The 17,348-nt window shown below is 53.3% G+C and overlaps 1 protein-coding gene across 1 annotated transcript in view; it reads right to left on the bottom strand.

Moving 5' to 3' along the window:
* The window catches only part of grid2 (glutamate receptor, ionotropic, delta 2), a 351,265-nt gene that overhangs the window by 67,590 nt on the left and 266,327 nt on the right, over positions 1 to 17,348 (bottom strand). The window contains exons 11-12 of the mRNA XM_029259349.1: positions 9,795 to 9,992; positions 6,294 to 6,606 (exon numbers count right to left, since the gene is read on the bottom strand). Of these exons, the coding sequence (XP_029115182.1) occupies positions 6,294 to 6,606; positions 9,795 to 9,992 (511 nt within the window). The remainder of the gene's footprint in view (positions 1 to 6,293; positions 6,607 to 9,794; positions 9,993 to 17,348) is intronic.

Below are 17,348 nucleotides of genomic sequence, written 5' to 3'. Positions count from 1 at the left end.
AGTACTAAACATTTTCTAATATTTTGTCACATTTCTGGGAAAAAAAAAAAAAAAAATCACCAAGCGACTCAACCTCCTTTCTTCTCGGCGTCCTTTCAGTGCTCAAATGATCTTCTTCTCAGGCTCCTTCTTACTACGGCACAGTTTCCAGCCGTAATGCCACGTTATTCAGGTGAGACGCGATTATTGCCACGTGGAAAGGCTTCTCCGAAGCCTTCGTTAAGGACAGGCAGAAAATGCGGAAATGAACGGGATTAACCTCAACCCAAACTCCAGACTGTACGCCACACATGCACAAGCCCTTCCTGTTTATTTATGTTTTTCTTTTTTCTGCCCCAAGGGTTGATGGGATAGAAAGCAAGGCCTTTTGACAAGCTGGGATGTGAACAGAGGGCCCCGGGCTCGTCTTGGCAGAGCACAGGAGATTAAAGCGCCAGACGATAAACACATCCACTGGTCTGCAGCTGGCGGTGCTGCCGCGGTTTGTTCGGCGTCACAGAGCGCCGGAACAAGACTTTGATCCCGAGAGCTCGACACCGTGTCCTCTTCTCGGGGTGGGGGTGCGAGGGGCCACACGTGTGCCCGATCACGCCGCGGATTCTCGTCCGGAGGATTCGTGCGTGTTGAGCGCGGCGAGACGTAGCTGTGCCGGTTTCCCAGAATCCTGCGGGCCAGAACCGTGGCACGTGCTGCGGATACGCGCCGGAGGCACCGAGCGCACGTCCGCTTCGCTCCTTTCTCGCGCGTCCACGCGTTTCAGACACACGCACGCGCCATACCCACGTTCTCCTTGTCTTGCTTTCATTTGCTCACCGCCCCCGAGAAACACACGTGCGCGGCCTGTATCTCGCACACGGACACGAGCAATCTCTCACTCCTACGCGCGAGCCCGCTGGGTCACCGACAGCCGGGCTCGCCGCCCGACAGCCGCCATCAGTCTCCTGCTACGGCTCGGCCGAGATACCATCTGCCTTGAGAGGGTGCCGTGACTCAGATGAGGAAAGGCTGCTCTCTCCGCGTCCCGGCCGGTCTCGGCGTCACCGCTGTCGGGTCCTCTTTATTCGTCACAGATCCGAGCCGCCGTCAAGTCACCTGCGGCGCTAGAGCCCGAAGAGCGTGTCGCGACTCCCTGACACTGAACTTTCACCCAGGGCCAGTGTTTGTCTATTCAAGTCGCATCTCGCCGTGCCAAGGCACGGGAAGCGTTGGCCTCCGGGGAAATGAAGCCCGATCGGCCCGCTCCTCCTTCGTGTCCCAGAGAGCAGGTAGAGGAATGAGTCGCCGGGGCGCCGGACGCTCGGAAACGCTATGGCCTGTTCGGCCTCGGCGAAGAGAAGCCGGTCAGCGGTCAGTCCATCTCACAAATAGCCTCCTGATGTAGAGGGCAGCCCGACAAAGCCGTGCGCGTCCGAACTCCACAAAGAATTGGAGCGACTAACACAGACGTACACCTTATTTTTCTGCATGACCCAAATACATATTCGCTTAAATATATCTGTTAAAAATTTCTCTGAACATGGACGTTTTTTACCGTTTCCTTTTTTTTACATACCCGATAGCCAGCGATGGGCAATTGCTCTACTACGTCTACTACAGATTTCGTGCTGCTCTGTAGCAGGTTGGTCCAGCAACCAAATCACTTACCCTTTACTCCTGTAGCACAATGAAAAATGCTATACTTGCGTGCAGCTGCAGGTCCCCGTAACTTTGTGGTCACATTAATAAAGCGCCGAGCGCGACTTCGGCTTACGCTGATCTGACTGCACGTTCGAGCTCCAGTGACCTCTGGGCAGGATGCGAAGAGCACAGAAAGTTACAGTCCATTACTGCAGTCTCAGCTCACGTGTGACTCAAGGGGTAGTGAGACAGCCCACCCCCCTCGTTTCCTCCAGTCTCTGGGTCTCCCTGTAGGGTCTGCCCGGCCTTCAGGAGGCCAACCTTGCCATCCGACCCGCCCCCTAGTGGTAGATTTAAGACGCACGGCAGGGCCTAAAAATGACACTTCACGTGAACGTGCAGACATTCTTCATACTGTCTCATCTCAGCTGTGCCGCACGGAACCAGAGCAATGCTGGGATGGGGTTCGACGGGGCTTTCGCAGGGGGTTCAAACCTGAAGGTTTCACCCAGCAGTGCGTGAGAGTCTGGTCAGAGGCGCCGTCGACGAAGAAGCCGAAACCTAAAGCAAACGGAGTCAGAAGGAACGAGATACTTTGCGTGAAGTTCTCGAACACGGCGAAGGAGCGCTTCTGTCTCCGGGGTTCGGCACGGTGGTGCAGTGGGCAACCCTGGCAAGTCTCGGTGCCCCACCTGCTCGTTTGAGCACTGCTTTGACTCCAGGGCAGGGCATGAGGAGTTTGGATGCTCTCCTCATGTCCGCAGTCCTAAGAGACGTGCAAAAGGCGGCAACGATAAGCGGCTGCCACGCGTTGAATCCGACCTCTAATCTCCCGGGCAGTAATCTACGTGGATGTGTGTTTCGGCAAGTGCAGCACATCTGTGGTGTGTGTTTACGACACTGCTTATGATCCTGTGAACTCATGTCACTGTAAGTTTGTGTGACATACGAGTGGCCTGAGCGCGTATGAGGGGGCGCGTAGTACGTAAAACAGCACTCCGGTCGCAGTCCTCCAGGACGGTTCCCCAAGAACTATCTTCCCCGGGAGGCGCGGAGCTCAGCCCGATGGCATGCAGCCGGCTCAGAGAGGGCAGGGCCTACGGTCCGGCACGGGGTGGCTGCTCCTCTCGCCTACACAGATTAAAGGCTAATGGCAGGGAGGGGGTAAATCTGCCTCTCACAGCTCCAGGGCCCTGTGTGCCAGCGATAAGCGAGGAATCCAGTGTGAGGGGCTTTTCGCTGTAAGGACTCCACAAAAAAGGGTTCTTCAAGCCATTAAAGAGGTCCTTCTCGAGTGTCAATCATCCAAAAGTCGGGGAAGATGTCAGGGACGTTACTTTTCAGATTCTGAACATGGCGGGATGAAGTGGTGGGCGGAGCTAACCGACGGCGAGCGAGTGGTGGCGGAAGGCAGGTTCAGAGGTGCTGGATCTCCGAATCCGACTCGGTCAGAGTATCCGTGATCACGAGCGTGTCTTCGTCTTTCCCTCCGCGTATGTTGTAGCAGCCCAGATCACGCAGCTGTGTGTGCTACAGTGGTTACGTGTAAAAAACGTGTGCGTGTGTATGTATAGATATACATTTTCATAGGGTTTTAGTTGGGAGGTCATAGCTCTAGGTGTGTGTGTGTGTGTGTGTGTGTGTGTGTGTGTGTGTGTGCGCGCGCGTGCGCAGCAGTGGTTGAGAGAGTGTGAGCAAGTTTACCCCCCCACCCGCACTCAGACCCACCACGCAGCAGTGTGCAGGACGAGCCGCCGAGCCTCTCTCGCGCCACTAACCAGGAGACCTTTCGTCCTGCAGAATCCCTCACAATTAAAAATATCCTCACGAATACAACTCGAACGCGTACGACATTTCCAGCACGGCCGATAAAAGGCCGCGCACGGACAGGAAGGCACCGGGAAGGCACGAATGCAACTTACTCCAAATTAAATGGATCCAGTAAAACGATCCGGTGAGCTCATCGCGTGGCTGCGTGCAGCCGTAATAGAACTGGGTCAGGCTGAATTTCACCACGAAATAATCCCAGCGGCAGCATTCTTCACCCATTTCCGAGCTACAAAAACATATTCATTTGTACTTAGCGCCTCCCTTAATGCCCATCATAAGGAAAAGACAAGGCAAAAATACCAGGAGGCCTGATAACTGAAATGTCATACCTGTTTCAGACTGGAAGATTTGATTTGATTATTCATCCCTGTCTCCTCTGCCACCGCTCAAGGTTTTCCTATCAGCTCCAAATCAATTTTCCCCCTGATAAGCATGCAAAAGGATTCATGTGGAGCTATGTCAAGTGAATTTTAACAGCTTTGCTTGTGCTAGAACCAGGCGTGAGTGAGTGTGTGTGTGTGGGCATGTTAGTGTATGTATGTGTGCTGTTCAATTAAACCGTGTGAATACGGGCAACCGTTTGCGCGTTTGTGTGCTGCTACACACAACGGGGCAGCCGGTAGCGTGGTGGTTTGTAGCACGCCGGGGCGGGCTGAAGACCCGGGCGGAGCGTGGGGTGGAGCGACGGCACCCGAGTCTAATCGAGACTTCTATTTCTTCCCTCGGTCGGACCAGCAAGAGAGAGAGAGAGCCCGTGCGACCTCGTCGCCGGAGACGACGCCGAGACGTCAGGAAGCGCGAGCCAAAACACGCCGCCGACCACGAACCCTCGTCTCGAGCGCCACCCCCAGACACCAGTTCCCTGCGCCCCCTCTGTCCAGTGACGCACCTTCCCGTCCACGAAAGCCCTGCTCACGAGCACCGCGCGTCACCGTCTCGGCCTGCTTTGTTACATGGTTAGGGCCACTGCCTTTAGACTCCAAGGTGGAACGTGTGAATGTCACATCCAGCTGTAGTCCCCTTGAGCAAGGTACTTACCGTGCAATCGCTCCAGTAAAATGACTTAGCTGTATAGATGGGTAAATAATTGTAAGTACACACACACACACACATTTTCAGAACCGCTTGTCCCATACGGGGTCACGGGGAACCGGAGCCTACCCGGGAACACAGGGGCGTAAGGCCAGAGGGGGAGGGAACACACCCAGGACGGGACGCCAGTCCGTCGCAAGGCACCCCAAGCGGGACTTGAACCCCAGACCCACCGAACAGCAGGACTGTGGTCCAACCCACTGCGCCACCGCACCCCCTTCATAATTGTAAGTAGTCTAACATTTTAAGTTGCTTTGAAGAAAAGCAGCAGCTAAGTGAATAAATGTAAATTCCTACACATATGGAGTAATGAGGGTACATAAGGGTTTGTTTATTTATCTAAAGACCGACTCATATTTTTAATATGTCGTCCAACTGTCCTTGGTCATAAACAACAAGCACCTACTGTTTGTCATAATGACATCTGAGTTATATTTCTTTTGTAAAAGGAACAGCTGTTGGACTAATGTGTTTAATGCTGCTTTCTCCCTGTACAGAACACGTACAATAAAGTGGGGAAAGCGTTTGAATTAGGGCCAAATTTGAGGACGAGCTCGATGAAGAGAGCTGTCGAGAGTAATGAACCTGCACCTTGCGGGAACTTTCCCGCAACATCACCGAAGGGAAAGAGCTGCTCGTCCCGCGTGCGGCGCTTACGGTTAACTTTTTATTCGTACCAACAGCTGCCTCTTTCTCTGTGTCCTTATTTGGAGTAGCAGACATAACAACGAAGAGCGCTAACCACATTTATTGACTTGGCCGCGACAGTCTGAAGTATGTTTACAGAGCCCATTAATGATGGTCATGATGCATATTTGCTGGACGATAAGGTGCCCTTCGCACCGGGACCGCATCGCTCAAATGACAAACCGTAAAGCGACCTTAAGACCCCACCACATGAGGATGCGCCGTTTGCGGCGTCAATAAGTCAACCCGATAGGCCAGTACCAAGTCAACGTGAGCGTGTTTGTGTCGTACTGCCAACCGAGGTTGGATGCGTGTGTATCTGTGAGCTCCGTACAAACGCTCGTGCCTGCCTGGCTCCGCCGACAGCTGGAACCGGTGTCTTTTGTGCCGGAGGATCCAGTCTTTCGAGCCGCTATTCCAGCCGCCGAAGGCAGCGGAAGAAGTTCTTTAATCATCAGTGCTTGTACAACAAATTATAGAACTAATATTCATAATTAGGATGAAAAGGAAATGACTTTCTCGCTACGTACAACCAAGGATGTGTATCGTTATGATTATGACTCGAGACAATAATGGGCTGAGAATGAGTACGCATCTACGCACGCTCGTCTCCGCTTCATTTCGATGTTTGGAGCCACAAGGCACAGTTAAAGCTTCGGCTCGTCCGTTTCCTCGCATCTCCGGAAAGGTTGTTGAGGTTCACTCAAGAAGCTTAACAACTCTCTTCGTCTCCATCCGCCGCACTTCCCCTGCATCGTCGTCTCTCTTCTGACCTTTCGTCGAGGCTCTCCCGCCTCCGATTACGCGGAGCGAAACCGTACGAGAGGGGAATTTTCCGATGCCGCCCCCCGGCCGATTAACTAAGGCAACGGGAGTTTTGCGAAAAGGCGTACAAGGCCATGCCTCCGTGTTCCACCGCCTATCCACCTCCCGCAGCAGCTCACGCCGACACCGCACGGCAGGGCGCCCACCTTGACCGAAGGGCCGGGGACGATGCCGACAGCCCGGGAGAAACACGCCGTTCGCAACCACCCCTGCCCCCCGACCCCCGGCGGCAGCGCGCTCACCTTGCTGGACGAAGGAACCGTAGACGAACCACATGGAGTTGTAGAGGGTTGTGGAGGAGACGGATCCCATAGGGAGACGCGGCGGGTTCAGCCAGTTGAGCAGATAGACGAGCACGCCCACCAGCAGCACGGTGCCCGCAATGCACGCCCACAAAGAGAGGTCAAAGGGCGCCAGGCAGGCGAACATGTCCACCGTGCGTTCCGCCTTCTTCAGCAGCACCCCCACCGAGTAGTCCATGTAGCGAGTGGTGAAGTCCACCACGCTCTCGCGCTCGGGCGTGATGGTCAGCGCCGACAGGCCCACGTCTGCCCTCTGCAAACACGACGGGAGAGAGACGCGGATCAGCTTGCCGTCCGCCACCGCCGCAGCAGCCTGTCTAGCGCTGCGCTATTTAGGGAAGTAGGCTGTGCCGAGTGCCCCTCTCAGTGGTACAACGGCAGGTTTCCCTGCTGCGCTTTGGACCTACAGCCTGTCAGTGAGAGATCGCGGTCATTTACCGCGATCGGCCGGCTTGCTGAGGCGCTCCGCGGGAGGACACGCACGGGAAAGGAGCCTGGATGAATCGACGAGGGAGTGACACCGAAACAAACCGTTCGCGGTGGGGGGGCGCCGGGGATGGGGACAGCGATCAATCACACAGTGGTCGGGGAAACGGTCACGGCCGTGCCAAGAGAAGAGCGCCCCCCGTCGCGCGCTCAGGCGCCACTCTGCCTCCACTGCCTTTTGGATCAGGAGTAATTAAAGTGATCGACACGCGGCAGGAAGTCAGTCTGCTCTTTCTGTCTCTCCGTTTGATTTCTTCTGCGATTCCTCTTCCTCCTAACTCTGTGCAGCAGACACACACGCTCTGCCCAAAAAGTGGACTTGACTAGTACGGCTGCAGGAGAAGTTACGGAGCGGAATGTGCAATATGGGAGGGAGGTTAGTCCCGTATAACACACACACGCGCACACACTCATACAAACAGAAACATAGAAAACACAATCAACACCCATACACAAAGCCAATCACACACACACACACACACACACACAGTCCTCTTGGGGGACAGGATCAGTCAGACTGGGGAGGGAAAAGCATTTCAGTGTGAGCATCATCTAGCGTTGATGTCTCACAGCACCTGGGTTCGATCCCTGCTCAGCCTATGTGGAGTTTGCACGTTCTCCTCGCGTCTGCATGAGTTTCCTCTGGGTGCTCTGGTTTCCGCCCACGGTGCAAAGACTCCTGGTCCCGGGAGATCGGTGACTCCGTGATCACCAATAGCGTGTGTAACAGGAATTGTGTTTCACCGGCGTATGGATGAGTGACACTGTCAGTAGTGTATCTAGGAGTGCAAATCACCTTGGGCGAATAAGGTGTGGACTCGTACTACTACGTACTGTAGTGTTGACTGGAAGTCGCTTTGGAGGAAAGTGTCTGCTAAATGAATGAATGTTAATGTAGGACACAATACTGACATAGGTCTAGCTCTGGTCTGTCATGATGTGTGTGTCTGCAAACCACTTGCCTCTCCAGCCTAATCTAACTCAGGAGGACACTTTAATGTGCAGGATTACGGACGTGCTCCCGTGCGCCGCCCGCAGACCCCTGTGAAGAGCCGTCCACGTTGCGTCTCGCCTCCGGAGACACGGCTTGGCATAAAGTGGCAGCAACCTTTCACTGGCAAATTGCTTTTGAGTGAAATTTAAGGACAACAAAATGACTCCTCAGGGAAAGTGACCTCATACTGCTGGCAAGGAGCTTCCACACACACACACACACACACACACACACACGAGCAGATACATACACCCCAATATACACACACATCTCCCACACACACCCCTGCACAAACATACAGCACATGTCCTCCCCAGACACACACACACACACACACACACACACACGTATCCTCACGCAGACAATTAATTCATGGTTGAATAAATCAGCTAATTTCACGCTCGGCTACGGAAACAAAATGCCTAAATGGGCAGAAATGGTCACTATCGCACCACGGTAAAAATGTGCGAGGCCACAGATTTCCCAGCATGCTCTCCAGTCTCAGGGAAGCACCAGTGAGCATGCGGTGAGTCATGGAGCACCACAGCATATCACGGTATTGCTGAAGCGCACATCCAGGAGATGGAGAGCTCCGCTCAACTGCCCAGAGATAATCTTATTATTAATTGGGAGACTCTGGGACGAGTCCGTTCCTACAGCGGCTCGTTAGCAGTTAGGTGTTATATGTGAAACAGACTCATATTAATTAGGGGGCTCGATGGATGGTTCTGGAGGTGCTGTTTGCGGGGAGGGCCGAGAACGCCCGGGATCGGGGCTCAGCAGGTGCAACTGCGAGTCAACGAGCCTGTGGCTCTATGGGCTCCCTTTAGGGGTCCGAGGAAACGGCCAAACGCCGTCCTCAGGAAGGTGCGAGCAGAGACTTCCCTTCCCGAGCAGAGGAGCGATGCTGTGCTCTGAGGAAGGTAGGTGGGTGTGTGTGTGTGTGTGTGTGTGTGTGTGTGAGACAGCACACTCGTACCCTTCAACACCCTTTACTGGTGAAGGCGGAACACAACAAAGGTCTCATTTAAGTACGTTCTCATTACTACAAGTCGGTTCTATTCCTACAGAAGCTTTTCACGCAGAGACGAACAGAGCTACCTTGGCATTTTTTCCCCCCGCGTCTTACTCTAAGTACAACTAAAACATGGCTGGGAATATGACTACCTATATAATTAGAAGCAATTTATGGGGAACGCCGTTTCGACGGAACTTCAGGAATCAAGGAGGAAGCAGAACGCTATTAGCAAAGCAGGTAATGGGAGAAGAGCAGAGAGAATGCATCTTCTAGCTCAATGTTTCCTCTGCTGGTCTCGCCTCCCGTATGGGCCGTAACGGCTGCGATTCGCCCAGGTGAGAGAGTCTGCCTGTTGAATAAATAACGAAGCCCAAGGCGAGACACGGGAGCCGCTCGTGCAGGAAGAGGGTGGTGGTTTCGTGCGACGCTAGCGGCTAACTCCCGCGCGCGTTGCCCCGGCTGTTCTCCCGCGGACGGCGCGGGCGATGGAGCCGTGCTGCGAAAGCGCGCGAGGAGTTTGGGAATGGAAAACAGCAAGGGGTTGTGGGTAATGGGCCTGGAAATGGTCTGCTGACCTCCAGCTGTTTATTACTTTCTCTGCCATTTGTCTCGTTGCGGACGCCACTGTGAGGGAACGCCACGGATTGCGTTCGGCGCGCGGGGCGCTTTCGACACGCTGTGTAAGAATGAGTAGCACTTTTATAGACTGTAAAGCATCCACTGAATGAGTGGGTACTGCGGTGTTTCTGCGTAACCCATGCATTGTGTGTACGTGTTCTACGTTGTTGGCTGCGTGGATCGTCTCCGCGGTGACGCAGGACCCTCGTCGAGCGTGTCGACTTGCCGTTCGGAGTCGCCGAGCGCCGTCTCCCGAATCACGCTGGCATGAAATATGGGGACGTCCTGCTTCCCAGCACAGTGAGGATGCAGAGGCGTGGCTCACCTTGAAGACCAGCTCCCCGACGAGGCCGTTCCAGACGCCGTCGGCCTGCAGGCTGCCGTACTTATGGTCCGGGGCCACGTAGATCTCGTACTTGAAGCCCAGGTAATTGGAGAGGGCGTCCAGTACATCGATGGAGAAGCCCTGATACTTCTTTGGTTTCCCCAGCACGTTCTCAGACACCATCACGAAAGGCTCTTCCTAGAGAGACGTACACGGCGCTTTAGGAGCCGATCCAAGCGGTCAGGAGCTGGACATGCAGGGATCATCTCACATATACAATTCAATTTATTTTTGCAGAGCGCAATTCTCAGCAGCGTGAAGCAGAGCACTGAACAATAGACATAAGCGGGAGAGTTTCAGAGATAGTGATAACATATGGTTGAGTTGGACAAGTAAGCCAGCTGGCAGCTGAGGAGAGGAAAACAAACACACAACAAAAAAACTTCTGGCCATGACAAAGGAGAGAAAAATAAACTTCTGGGGGTACAAGTATCAGTGGCAGCCCACCCGTCCTGGACATTCTAATGCAGAACTGAGCAGAGAGAAACATTGTGTCCAACACACTATCAAAGTGTTAGAGACTGTACCACTCATACAGGCATACAGGTCAGGAGAGTTAGGAACCATCTCACCGAGTCAGATACTGGCAGTCCCCGAATTATGAACGAGTTCTGTGCCCTCAGTCTGTCTTTAAATCAAATTTCGATGTAAGTCGAAACAGTTAGGTATGGTGGGCATCTAACGCCGGTGTCACGTCCATGCCCACAACTCAAATCGACAGCACCCGACTAACTCCCTACTCTTTAAAAGACACTCCGCAGCTCCCATGCCTTTGCGGAATCTCGTCAGGGACAACCGCCCTTCCTCGCGACGCTTCGTTCACAAGCATCGCTAGCTCTTCATTCACGTCCTCCGATTTCTGACTCTTTGCTTCGTTTCCTGACCACGTCCACAGATCCTCGTTCCTGTCCTGTTTGCCGCTCGACCGACCCTTCCTTCGCTAAGTCCCCCAATCTCGCTCATGGATCTTCGGCCTGACCCCTACCGCCAATCGACCGACCCTTCGTCTGGCCCCCAAAACACCGAGAACTTGCCTCATCCCTCGACTTCGGACGAAGGATGCTGCGCTTGGGTCCAGCCGTCCCGGCTCCCTACGTTTCGTGTGACAGTCAGTTTGTCAAATATTTGTCTTAGTATATAGTATATTGTGTACCTTTCTATGTATAAAAAAAACATAAAAGAAACTCTTCGGATACACTAAACATCTTTAATATAAGAATACAGTAATAATAATAGTAATACAATGTCATGATGTAATGATAATATAGTGAGATGTAAATCGCTTTGGAGAAAAGTGTCTGCTAAACAAATAAATGTAAATGTCATAACAATAATAATAATTATAATAAATGTAACTACGGTATTTATAACAGAGAGAGACATAGAAAGAGATAATAAATATTACAACTGTGATGATGAACAAAGGACACGGAGGAGACTGGCTCAAGGACTGGACCGAGGGAGATTTGAGAAGGTGGGGGGTTGTTGTCTGGAGTGAGATTCGGCAACTTGGAAGAAGTGTTTTTTGCAGCTGAGTGTGTGCGTGCGCACGTGCAAAACATGAAAGAAACTTTAATGTTCGCTTTTCCATTGTTCGTTGGCGTTTCACCTTTCGCTTTATTATTTACTCTTTAGTTTCAATCGTGATCGTTTCCCTTTTCTTGGATGCATCACCATCATTTGCGTCACATTTATGCTTTGGTGTCACGGTTAGGAGGGTAAAAACAAAAAAAAAATTAAAGCCAAATACAGTAACACGAGACACTGTTAACTGGAAAAGAAGGCAGTCCGTCCTACCTCGGGCTCACGCGCCCCACCCACGAGCCGACAAACTGCTGTAGTCGTGCAGCGTTTTGATGCTTCCCAAAGTAGCGTTCGTTTATTATTATGAACCATTGTGCATACAGTAACTCAAACTTTTAATAAAATAGGCTTAATTATGAAGTTTTCATTTGATTGTTACTTAAGGGTGACAAAAAAAAAAATCAACTTCCGGTCAGCAAGAGGGTGGTTCGTAAGTACGGCTTGTTCGTAAGTCAGACGTTCGTAAGTCGGGGACTGCCTGAACGGGGCTCATAAACGGACCTTTAAAAGCAAACGGAGTACTGGTAGAACACAGGAGTGTACTGCTAATACAGCAATGACCGCTTAGGCGCTTAGGAACCGTCTCTTAAGTACGAGCGGAGAGTCTGTGACAAAGCCTCGAACGCAGAGCTCAGGTTTGTCACCCGGCCAAAGGTACAAATGCACAGCGAGACGGCGGAGGAGTGTCGCGCGGACGGTCCGTCCCGCACGTAACGCGGCCGAGGGGCCAGTCAAGGTGAGAACGCACCTGTCCGACGGCGCGCGCAGCCCCCGCAGCACGGCGCTTGCCGGAGGATCAGGAAGCCCGCCGTCTGCTGAGGGGCGATAGCTAATCTCATTGCCCACACTTTCACGGATGCACCAACCCACGGTACCGGGAGACAGTAAACATTCAAAGAGTTTCACACGACAAGCCGGGGTTGCTGCCTCTCGCTGCAAGGCTCCATCCCAAGCACGCCGTGAGCTTGTTAACGAAAAACTTTTTAGCATTTGAGAGTCAAATCCACGCAAGAGGGGCAAGAAGTGTTTCAACACTGAAACAGCAACACACACACACAAAAAAAAAAAAGCGTGATTCATACTTTTATCATTTTTACTTCTGATCAAAAAGAAAAAAAAAAAAAAAAAAAGGGTTTTGTAAGCTTTTTCAATGATCAACCAACAATATCACACACACATCTACTGAAACCGCTTATCCCAGGCGGGGGGGGGGGGTCACAGCGAACCAGAGCCTAACCTGGCAACACAGGGCGTAGGGCTGGAGGGGGAGGGGACAAAACCAGGATGGGACGCCAGTCCATCGCAAGACACCCCAAGCGGGACTCGAACCCCAGACCCATCAGACAGCAGGACTCGGCCAAACCCGCCCAACAACATATAATTATGAAATATTTTTGGACTTACTCCTTCGACAGCCGAAATGGCTCAAACGTGAAGTTCCAGAACAATGGAGTGCAGCGTTTTCCGGCCGAACGGCGCTCTGTGTTCTCTGCGCGTTACACGGGCAGATGTGTGCCTGTTCTCCGGATGCGAGCGCACGGTCCTGTGACAGGTGTTCTGTTTATAGTTTGCTGGTTTTTCTTTCTTGGAGAAAAGAATAAATTAAGAAATCTGTCTTTCTGAGGAGTGACGGCTGCCGACGCGTGCGAGGAAAAGAAGCCCTCGGCGTAGCGGGCGTCTGTCCTTGGGAGAATCACGCCGTCTCCTATCTGGCAGCTGGACGGACTCCTGGGCAGGAAGAGCCGGGACACACACCCCACACGCACCCCACACGCAACCCGCCCACCTACACCGTGTGTAAATATGAGACGGAAGAGCACGCTGGGATGCTGTACGGTGATGTAACGCACCGCGTGTTGCAATGCACTGCGACCGTGCTGCCGTCTCTTCCGTTTCCTCTCACAGTGGCATTAATCAGATGCGCGGCGTGGCACATGGCACCATCTCCCCTCGGAGTCCATCACTACGAGGTAATTCTGCCTCTACGGAGGAGCTTCCGCTCATTCTCTACAGCCAAGTGAGGCTCTATTACTGGAAACCGTATGTCACGCTGGATCCCAGTGTTATTACATCCAAATTACTCCTAATTCCCCTGGGGGGCTGTGTACAGATGTACTCTGAATAACATTGGAGCATTTAAGGGAATTGTGTTCACGTACCTGCTGCTGTCCTGAGCGTCAGCTTCAGCACACAGCCGTGGCTTGGTTGTGGATGTGCAGCATCGTGTGTATTCTAATGTGTGATGGGTGATAAGTGTGTGTACGAGAAAAGGAGGAAAGTAATGTAAAAAGTAAAAGAGGGTGAAAACAGGGAAAAGGGTCCCTCGGATCTACTGAAACCCTCCCAGCATTCGAGAAGGCTCTCAACACCCATCTCATTCAGGCCCAAGCCTCTTCCATTCTTCTGACAGCTCCTTCAACACGACCTATCATAAATATCTACATCTTTGCTATTAAAATCACACCGCTAGGGTACTGTGCATAAGCAAAGCAGCGGTATGAGCCCAATGGGGTGCACTTCAATAATCGAAGGTCTGTAACGAAAGCTCTTCGTCCGTCGTTGATGCGCTTATTCTGAGCTGTACGACGCCTTGGACAAAAGTGTCCCCGCTGCCACTTCGTCGGGTAAAATCTTGTGGCCGAACATCGAACGGCCGAGCTCAAAGTAGACCTCGTTGAGCGAAAGGAATTCAAAGCACGATAAAATAAAAGGCAGACAAAGCAGAGACAAAGTGTGTTAGAGCTCACACCAAAGCATTAACGGCAAGAGAAAGAAACCGATACGCCTCGGAAAGGTAGAGAATATACTAGTGAGATTTATGAGTCTGTCAGAAATCTGTCAAGATCATTTTATGTCTATTCTTTCAACGTAAATATGTACCGGTACTTTGACAGAGGAACAGCCCTTCAGAAGTCGGACACCGCGTTCGAGACACCGTATAGGCTTTTCAAACGTAGGCAAAGACCCTCAGATGTGGCGGCGGATGTAGGACATCTGAAGGAAGCCGGAGTCGTGGCTCGGTTCTTTGTGAGCTCCCCACCGGTGTGATGCGGGGTCGGCGGGGGGGAGGCGGCTGGCTGACGTGGCGCTCCTACTGCTGCCCCGCATACGTCCACGGGACCCTCGGGGCTTCGACCTCCCGATCATCGCGAGCTTTCCACGTGGCTCGGATCCGGGGCCGCGCCGCCAAGGAGCGGTTCGGCTCGAAACGGGCAGAGGGCACGTCTCGGCCACAGGCCGGCGCGCGGCCGGCGGGAGTTCGCCAGGGAGCACTTTTAACCGCAGCGGCGCGGCCCCCGCTAATCAATAGGAAAAATCCACATCTCGTCTGCCTTAATCTGCTCGGCTAAGAAAAAAACCTTCTGACAAAATGTATAAGCGCTTATAAGCCTTTTACTGACAGAGGTAACAAGAGCACTTATTTACTGCGAACGCACACGAACGAATTAAATTTCGTATAAAATAACAAGCTTGATGGACAGATAACGTTGGGGGGGGGGGGGGCGAAACGGACGGCGACGGCAGAGCCCAACAGCTGGACCGGAAAGGAAGCGGGTCTGAGAGCGTTTCATTTCACCAGACACAAAGTTTGGAGCACGCTTCCTCTAATTGCGCGGGGAAAACGAACCTCCCACATCTTCATTTAAAACTCAAATTAGTGGCTGTGGCAATTGGGTCAAAACTTTTAAAGCACACAGAAACGAATAAACACTCGAGCACCGAAACTGGAGAGTTAGTGACGTGCTTCTCTCTTACGCAGCAATAAACACGACCCAAATTAGATCGGCGCTCTTCAAGGAAACAAATCCCCAGAATAAAAAAGGCAGAAAACGAACAGCTCAGAGAAAACACGCTCAAATTGTTTTATATTTTATTGCGGAGAACACTTCTGCGGTTTTTTTTTTTTTTTTTTTGTACATTATTGTAAATAATTCATTTTGTTGTCACTGTGTGCCTGTCTGCACTATCCCCCACAGCTTCGGCAACTTTGGCTCATGTCAGGCAGAATGAGAGGAGCTGAGATGGGGGGAAGAGAGGGAGAGAAAGAGTGAAAAGGAGGGAGAGAGAGAGAAGGAGAGAGAGAGAGGGAGGGGGGGGAAGAGAATGGGGGGAAAGAGAAGGGGAGAGTGAGGGGGAAGAGAGGGAGAGAGAGAATGGGGGAAAGAGAGAAGGGGAGAGAGAGGGAACAAGAGAGAGAGAGAGAGTGGAGAGGGAGGGGAGAGAGGGAGGGAAAGAGAAAGAGGGAGAGAGAGAGGGAAGGAGAGAGGGACAGAGAGAGAGAGAGGGGGGGGAGAGAGGGACAGAGAGAGAGAGGGGGGGAGAGAGGGACAGAGAGAGAGAGAGAGGGGGGGGGAGAGAGGAAGAGAGGGAGGAGAGAGAGAGAGGGAAGGAGAGAGGGACAGAGAGAGAGAGAAGGGGGGGGAGAGAGAGAGAGGAAGGAGAGGGAGAGAGAGAGAGAGGAAGGAGAGGGGGGGGGGGGGAGAGAGAGGAAGGAGAGGGAGAGGGGGGGGGAGAGAGAGAGAGAGAGAGAGAGAGAGGGGAGAGAGAGAGAGAGAGGGAAGGAGAGAGAGGAGAGGGAGAGAGAGAGGGAGGGAAGGAGAGAGAGAGAGAGAGAGAGAGAGAGAGAGGGAGGGAGCAAGACACACACACACACACACACACACACACACACACACACACACAGAGACAGCACAAGAGAGAGACAGGGAGAGAGACTTTATGTAGAGTTGGAAGTTCTGGTCAGTAACCCTGAGCGTAACCCGTCACGCAGCGTGCGGACACTCGATAGGACGGCCGGGCCCCGCCGCCAGCCTAATCTACGGCGGGTCGGTAATTTATCCAGAATATTTCACTTGGTGTCCACGAGTCACAAAAAAGCCCTGAATTTTTTTTCCCGTTTAATAAATACCCACTGATGAGTGAAGCGTTTGAGAAAATATGTCAGACAAATTCATCATGGATTCGTGTGGCGGGGGTGTCGGGGGCACAGGGAGGGGGGAGGAAGGCCCGTTATCGACCATGTGCCGCGTCGCGCATTAAATCCAGCGCTCTCTAATCCTCGGCGGCCCCCGTCGCTCAATAAGCCATTAGCGGGAGAGTGGACACGCATGCCAGCCTCCGGCGTGGCCCTCGGCGCCGCCGTCCATCACTCGGCCGCTCTGCATAGCCCCGCCCCCTCCCAGGGAGAGGGGTCACGGCGTAAGATTTGCTCCGCCGCACTCGCTTCGTCTCCTTTGTTTCGATGGTTGCCGAAGCGATCGAGACGGCGTCGTGGGGGTGGCGGTGGTGGTGGGGGGTCTTGCAGTGGCCCGTGATGCATTGATTGCAGTCCCGTTTTTCTGCCAGCGCTTCTGGAGAAGTCTGCATAGCAGGGCTTGCAGGAGCCCAGGAGGTGCGAGGGTGCTGCGCTGACCCGTGACCCCGCCGCGCCATCTCGCCCTCCGTCCGCTTCCCCGCGCATCGCGCTCCCCCCGAACGGTCCCGATCTCTAGCAACTCGGGCATCCGGACGGAACCGGCCCGTCTCGGCGTGGAGCCCGAGGGGAGGGGCCGTTTACCCCGCAAGCCGGCGCCCGGCGCCTCCCTCAACATATGCGTCAGTACGGCAGTTTGGCGGCAGCCATGTCTACGAGTCTCCTCGCTCCCCGGGACGGAAACGCGCTTTCGCAGCCAGATGCGGTGCTGCTGAGCTCACGTCTGCGGGAGGGGGGGGGGGCTAAATCAACGCCCCCCCCCCCCCCCCCATGCAACCGTGTGTTTTAAATAACACTTGAGTGCTCACAATGCCCGGGCGTGGGGGCTGTGGAACCCGCTGCAGCGGCGAGGCGGGGGACGCGCAACCCGGTGCGGCATCACGGTAACACGCTCTGCACGCAGCGCAGTAACAGCAGAAACAGCACAAACCGCATCA

The sequence above is a fragment of the Scleropages formosus genome, chromosome 17 (assembly GCF_900964775.1).
Source record: "Scleropages formosus chromosome 17, fSclFor1.1, whole genome shotgun sequence".
NCBI classification, from domain to species: domain Eukaryota; kingdom Metazoa; phylum Chordata; class Actinopteri; order Osteoglossiformes; family Osteoglossidae; genus Scleropages; species Scleropages formosus.
The sequence above is the reverse complement of the archived record's forward strand: the minus strand, read 5'-3'. Positions and strand labels throughout refer to the sequence as shown.